The sequence below is a fragment of the Pygoscelis adeliae genome, unplaced genomic scaffold, assembly GCF_000699105.1.
Source record: "Pygoscelis adeliae isolate BGI_AS28 unplaced genomic scaffold, ASM69910v1 Scaffold267, whole genome shotgun sequence".
Lineage (NCBI taxonomy): Eukaryota > Metazoa > Chordata > Aves > Sphenisciformes > Spheniscidae > Pygoscelis > Pygoscelis adeliae.
Genome location: NW_008825150.1, coordinates 2,828,874 through 2,834,873, shown reverse-complemented (window position 1 = coordinate 2,834,873; position 6,000 = coordinate 2,828,874). Strand labels below are relative to the sequence as shown.

The 6,000-nt window shown below is 41.1% G+C and overlaps 1 protein-coding gene across 1 annotated transcript in view; it reads left to right on the top strand.

The window, feature by feature from the left end:
- Positions 1-6,000, top strand: part of MAGI2 (membrane associated guanylate kinase, WW and PDZ domain containing 2) — a 527,738-nt gene that overhangs the window by 500,985 nt on the left and 20,753 nt on the right. The window contains 1 exon segment of the mRNA XM_009328383.1: positions 5,393-5,531. Coding sequence (XP_009326658.1) covers positions 5,393-5,531 — 139 coding nt within the window.

Genomic DNA, 6,000 nt, shown 5'->3' with positions numbered 1-6,000 from the left:
CGTCCTGTCTCTCTTCTTGTCATTAATATATTTGTAAAACCTTTTTGTGTTGTCTTTGACGACAGCGGCCAGGTTGCGTTCTAGCTGGGCTTTTGCCTTTCTCATTTCCTCTTTGCACGACCTAACGAGATCCCTGTACTCTTCTTGAGTCGCCTGCCCCTTCTTCCACAAGTGGTAAACTCTCCTTTTTTTCCTGAGTCCCAGCAAAAGCTCCCCGTTCAGCCAGGCCGGTTGTCTTCCCCGCCCGTTCTTCTTATGGCGTATGGGGACAGCCTGCTCCTGCGCCTTTAAGACTTCCTTCTTGAAGAACATCCAGCCTTCCTGGACCCCTTTGCCCTTCAGGACTGTCTCCCAAGGGACTCTCTCAACCAGCGTCCTGAACAGGCCAAAGTCCAGCTAAGCCCAAGACGGCCTCCGACCACCACATCTCCCACCAGTCCTTCTCTGTTTGTAAACAGCAGGTCGAGCGAGGCACCTCCCCTGGTAGGCTCACTTACCAGCTGTGTCAGGAAGTTGTCTTCCACACACTCCAGGAACCTCCTAGACTGTTTCCTCTCTGCCATGTTGTATTTCCAGCAGACGTCTGGGAAGTTGAAGTCCCCCATGAGAACAAGGGCTAGCGATTGTGAGACTAATAACTTAACAAAGTTATTAAACTTTGTTAAATTATTTAAAAATTAACAAAGTTATTAAACTTTGTTAAGTTATTTAAAAATTAACAAAGAGAAATTAGTATAAATCAGAATAAGGAGAAAACTGCTTAAAGCATACTTAGATTCAAGTCAACTGAACTTGCTGATGTTCATGTATGCTCAATGACTAAGAGAAAGTAATTTCTAGACTATTAGTAATTATGTCCAAGAATTCATGAAGGACAAGAAAGTTAGTAGCAGACTAGAGAAAGGAAAACATATTCCCAATTTTTAAAGTCAAATAATAGAGAAAAGTTCCTTAAACTTTCATTCACAGAAATAATCTGCAACAAGTTATCAAAAAGTTGAAAAAATCCAGCAACATGTAAATTGTGGGAAGCAAATCTTGTCATATCAGCCTAATTTTCATTTCTTATTTCTGATTTTCATTTTGATTTATTTGTGGAAAAGGGGAAGGAGAATGTATGAGACATCTTCTTTTCACCTTTCAACCCCACCTTGTATGAAATTCACAGAAACAGGATGGGGAAATAAACTTTAGGTGGAATCATTGTAATGTGGTTACTGAAAATAATCCCTCTCAAAGGCTGCTCTGAATGGTTTGTTCCTGAATAGTAAATACAAGTGCGAAATTAAAAGTGTGGTTCTGAGGGATATGGGGTGAAACCAGCTAGATTCAATAATTTTATTAATAATTGGAGACCTATTGAGAAATAATAAAATAAAATTTGCTGATGCCAAGATGTCACTATTCATAGAGGGTTTAAAAGGTCTTTGAGGAACTGACTTAGATTTCAAAATGAAAATATCATACTAAAGCAGTCAATCTGATAAAATTCACTGAGGTGCACTGTGCTCAGTTTAGGGCAGAGAAATCAAATGCACAATGTAAAATAGGGAATAACTGTCTAGACAGTACTGCTGGGGATAATCTCGGAATCCAAGCTAACTGTGAGTCGCAAATCTGATGTGTTACAAAAAGGCAAAGGTCTCATTCTGGGAACATTATTAATAAGTGTTTCTCCCACATGGGAGAAATGTTATCATTTTGATCTGTTCTGCCTACACCCCACCTTAGTAATATCTCCAGTTTGGAGACTGCTGACAAACTTGGAAGGATCCAGAAGAGAAATATAGAGAAATGTCATGTGTGGTATAAAACTGCAGGAGTCAACTTTTGATCCTGAAAAGAGAGTAATGAGTATCTGATGTAATAGGCACTGGGTTCTTTTCGGACCTGTTTCTATGCTTACCATTACCTCTGGCCTCACCTTGGTGCATCTTCAATATGTGGATATATCTAAGCTCCTCTTAAACAGTCACTGGATTCAAAAAAGACAGAAATAGCCCCACAATATCTAAAAATCCATTCCACAATAGAAAAGAGGAGAGAGCGAGCACATTTGAATGCCTGGACGGAGAGAAAGCATGCAGCATGGTTTCCTCCCATATCAGACATCAGAGAATCTACATCAGCAAGGGGAAGGAAGGGAAGGTTATACATGTTTAACTGCAGAAAAAATAATAATAGGAATTTGTACCTTATTAGACACATGGGGAACCACTCCTCAGTCAAGGTTTTCTTTTTTGTATGAATTCCCCAGATATGGGTGTAAAGTCTAATTGAAGCTTTTCTCAGGGTAAGAGTGTTGGCAACTTTTCTCTTCTGTGTTGTTTTTCTTATCTAATCAGAGCTGGGCTTGTGCTGCAAAGGCAGTATAATTCAGTTATGCATCAGTCAGCCACAAGACACAAATGCATGGAACACAATTAACCCACTGCTCCTGCAACTATTCATTTTAACTCCGGTCTCACACATCACATTTTTCTGATGTAAATTTGAGTATCGAATTTTCTCAAACTTGTTTCTCTCCCCTCCTTTGGTCACATAACCAAGATGCTGGCTTTTTTAAGCTTTCCCAAGTTATTTGCGCATGAGATTTTATATTAAAAGCGGGAACTATCAAATCAGCTACATGCTGCCTTCAGAGAAAAAAATATTTTAATCCACTGAAATACAGAAAAGGTTACATTAATACAAGATAGTTCTTGCATATTGACCAATGAGAACAGAAGAAAAGCAAACAGCAAGGGAAAAATGTGACATTAGCTTAACCTTTTTACATATTAAACTGTATTAAAATCTCTTTCTGTCTTTCTGCTCCAGAGTGCAGAGGATTTTATCTGAAGGACTGTGCGTGCTCTGAACAGCTTTCATCAGTACTCATTTTAACAGTTATTTGTCAAGGAGTGTTAAAAACACCTCCTTCATTTGATCTAATCTGGCGCTTATTCTCTCAAAACATGCTAACAAGATCATTTTAAGTACCTTCTGCAAAACATGGTCTATCCAGGCAACATGACACAAAAAAGAGCTGTCTTTAAGGCTTTGGAAAGTCTGAGTTTACTTTTATAGGTTTTCTACCAGAGTTTAATTGTTTCATGACATTTAGAAACAGGTTTTCCCAAACTGGTTGAATTTTGTCTGTATTTGGCCTGACTAGTGTCCTTGTGGGGATGCTACAAATCCACCTTCTGTCTGTGCTACAGAAGTGGTAAGAGAGATTTTCCATTTTTGCTCTGAGTGTGTGCAGCAACAACATCCTACCAACTGCTCCAAAAGTCAGGGTGATGCAGAAAGCCCTGCACAGCCAAACCCAGGGGCAATCTCTCCACAATCCAGAGAGCACCTGCATTGTGTGTCACTGTGGCCTGTGGCACTTCATCAGAAGTGTCTAAAAATGCGTAGTGCATGGTACAACCAAACACATTCCTTTTAACAGAGAAAATCCGCTAAGGAAGAAATTTGCACTGCAAAAATAGGGCCTTTTTGCACAAAATAATGCCAATTTTTTCCCCCACTGCTCAGTCTGCATCATTTAAAAAGTGTGATAGCAAGGCTGAGAGGTTTTATTTGGATCAATGGCTTTTTAGTTAAGTAAAGTACTGTCATAGATTGCATACACGACCCTCGGAGAGTTCTTAAAATAGGTTGCAACTCCTATTGACAAGGTATGAATTCCTACTGAGAAACACTGCCACAGTGCTTTTAGTGGCATTCTTTCTGTCTCTGAACAAAAGTAGGGACTAGACAACTTCTTGACATCCCTTCCAGTTTTCATGGATGCTAGGAGTCTTGTTGACATTTTATATTATGCACATTTGTTTGGTAAATACTATATTTCAGACTCAGGAAGGAAGGAAAGCCTCTGAAGGATTACACTTTTAGTTGACAGAAATACAATAGTAGCAAGGAAAACATACAAACCAGAAAACATTTCAATGTCTAAGGCCAACAAAGAGCTGGTTTTGTCAAGACAGGCTTGTAAGAGGAAAAGGAAGTGCCCGTCATCTTGAAATCTCTATAGTCTCCCTAAAACCCTCTCTAGGATGCATGCAGCGTTGTTATTTTAGTGTAGTGGATATGCACGGTGAGGAAGCCGTAGATGCAGACCGAGGCAGGTCAGATCCTGCCGAGCAGATGTGCTCCTCTGGCACTGATAAACGAGTTTGCTGAAACCACTCAACTGAGACCCTCACGCACCCCTCTTGGCTGCCCATCACCTGGACATGCACCTCTACCAGCGCCAGAAGATCAGCCTTCCTTCTGGGCTTCACCTGGGTCACCCCTGCGATGGGGCTGGGAGGCTTCTGCAACGCAGCTGCAAAACATGAACTCCAAAGGCTGCGTGGTGCTGCTAACACAAGGCTCACACATCGCCTCACTGCGTTGCTCAGTTAACTGTCTCACAAAATAAGTGGGTGGCTGTGGTACTGCAGCACCAAACACGCTGTACAGCTGCTGCTTACTACATGTGCTGTCTGCTGTGCCGACGAGGCACAGCGGAAAGCAATCGCTCCCCTATTCATTGAGAAGGTTTCCAGTGCTGAAAGCGGCTCTTCTCATGGAGAGAAGAGCAGAACCAAAACATCCCAGTGGGACGCAAAGCTGGGAGGGAGATCGGGGTGGATGGGAGACACAGACAGTGCCCCATTTTACGGCTGTAGAAAGAGAGGCAGAAAAATAATAATGAAGCTAACTCTGACAGGAAAGCCGGCCAGGAGGTGACTTGCAGAAATCTGTAATCAGAGCCCTGGAGTCCACCGCTCTAACTAGATGGCTCAGCCAGGGGCTGTGCTTACTCCAAGCAAAAATCTTCTGTGGATAAATAGTTCAAAGCATGCTCTTGTAAATACTCCAGCAAATCTGTGTGATCTGTGCCATAGCCACTAACTTTTCTTTGTTTAATAGCTTGCTTCATAACTCTTGATTTGGTATAAAACTTTGCTACCAAGATTTGGATATTCAAACGATGGATCTTTGTATTTGTGCTTTGAACCTCTTTTTTCTCTATGAAAACAGTAAGTTAAATGCAGCAAAGGTCTTCTCGGGCCCATACAACACTACAAGTTAAAGTGTAGCACAGATAATATTTCCAGTGATTCCAACATATCAAGCAATTCAAAAAAAACCTCTTACGTGTAGAAGACATGAGGCAAGTTACAAATGCATTACACTGATTTCGGCAGAAGACAAGCAGCATTTGATATACCACATTCAGAATCCACTTTGGAGGTTATTTAATCTGCCAGTAATATCCCTCACACAGACAGGAACAAATTTACCTTGATGTGTCTGTCTGTCATTCAAGTAACCTGTGATCCATTGAATATGTCTCTTTCTGAAACGCTCATTTTACTGCAATTCTGTCTGACTCAATATTCTTCTTACCTGACAGGTAGGAGATCAAATAATTGAAATCAATGGAGAAAGCACAAGGGACATGACACACGCCAGAGCAATAGAGCTAATCAAGTCTGGTGGCAGGAGAGTGCGACTGTTGTTGAAACGTGGAACAGGCCAGGTCCCAGAATATGGTGGGTTTTCATCTTTACATTTTCCTATGTGCATGAGCCTATATAAATTAATTATATTGCTTTTGAGTTAAGTACCAATTGCAGATATTTATGTATTGTAATGTCCTGGGGCATATTAAGTATGGGCTTAAGTGCTTACCTGAGTACAGGTGGACTTATCATATGTTTAAGTGCTTCCTTGGCTCAAGACCATATATGTGTGTGTGTTTTGCTGCCCTCCCGACACAGGCAATGGCTTATAGGCTGTGCATTGGAGGAAGCACTTTGAACTCTTTAGGGGACATCTCTGAGCGTGCTGGGAGTTGCTGATTTGCCCATAAACTGACCTTTTCTTCCTCTATTGGTACTTCTCTGCACATTTTGAATCACAGCAGATGATCTTGTTGCCATGCAATTCAGTTGTTTGGGTTTAAACTCAAAGCATTAAGAAGAATGTACTTCTTTCTTTGACAACCCCACCCATTATATT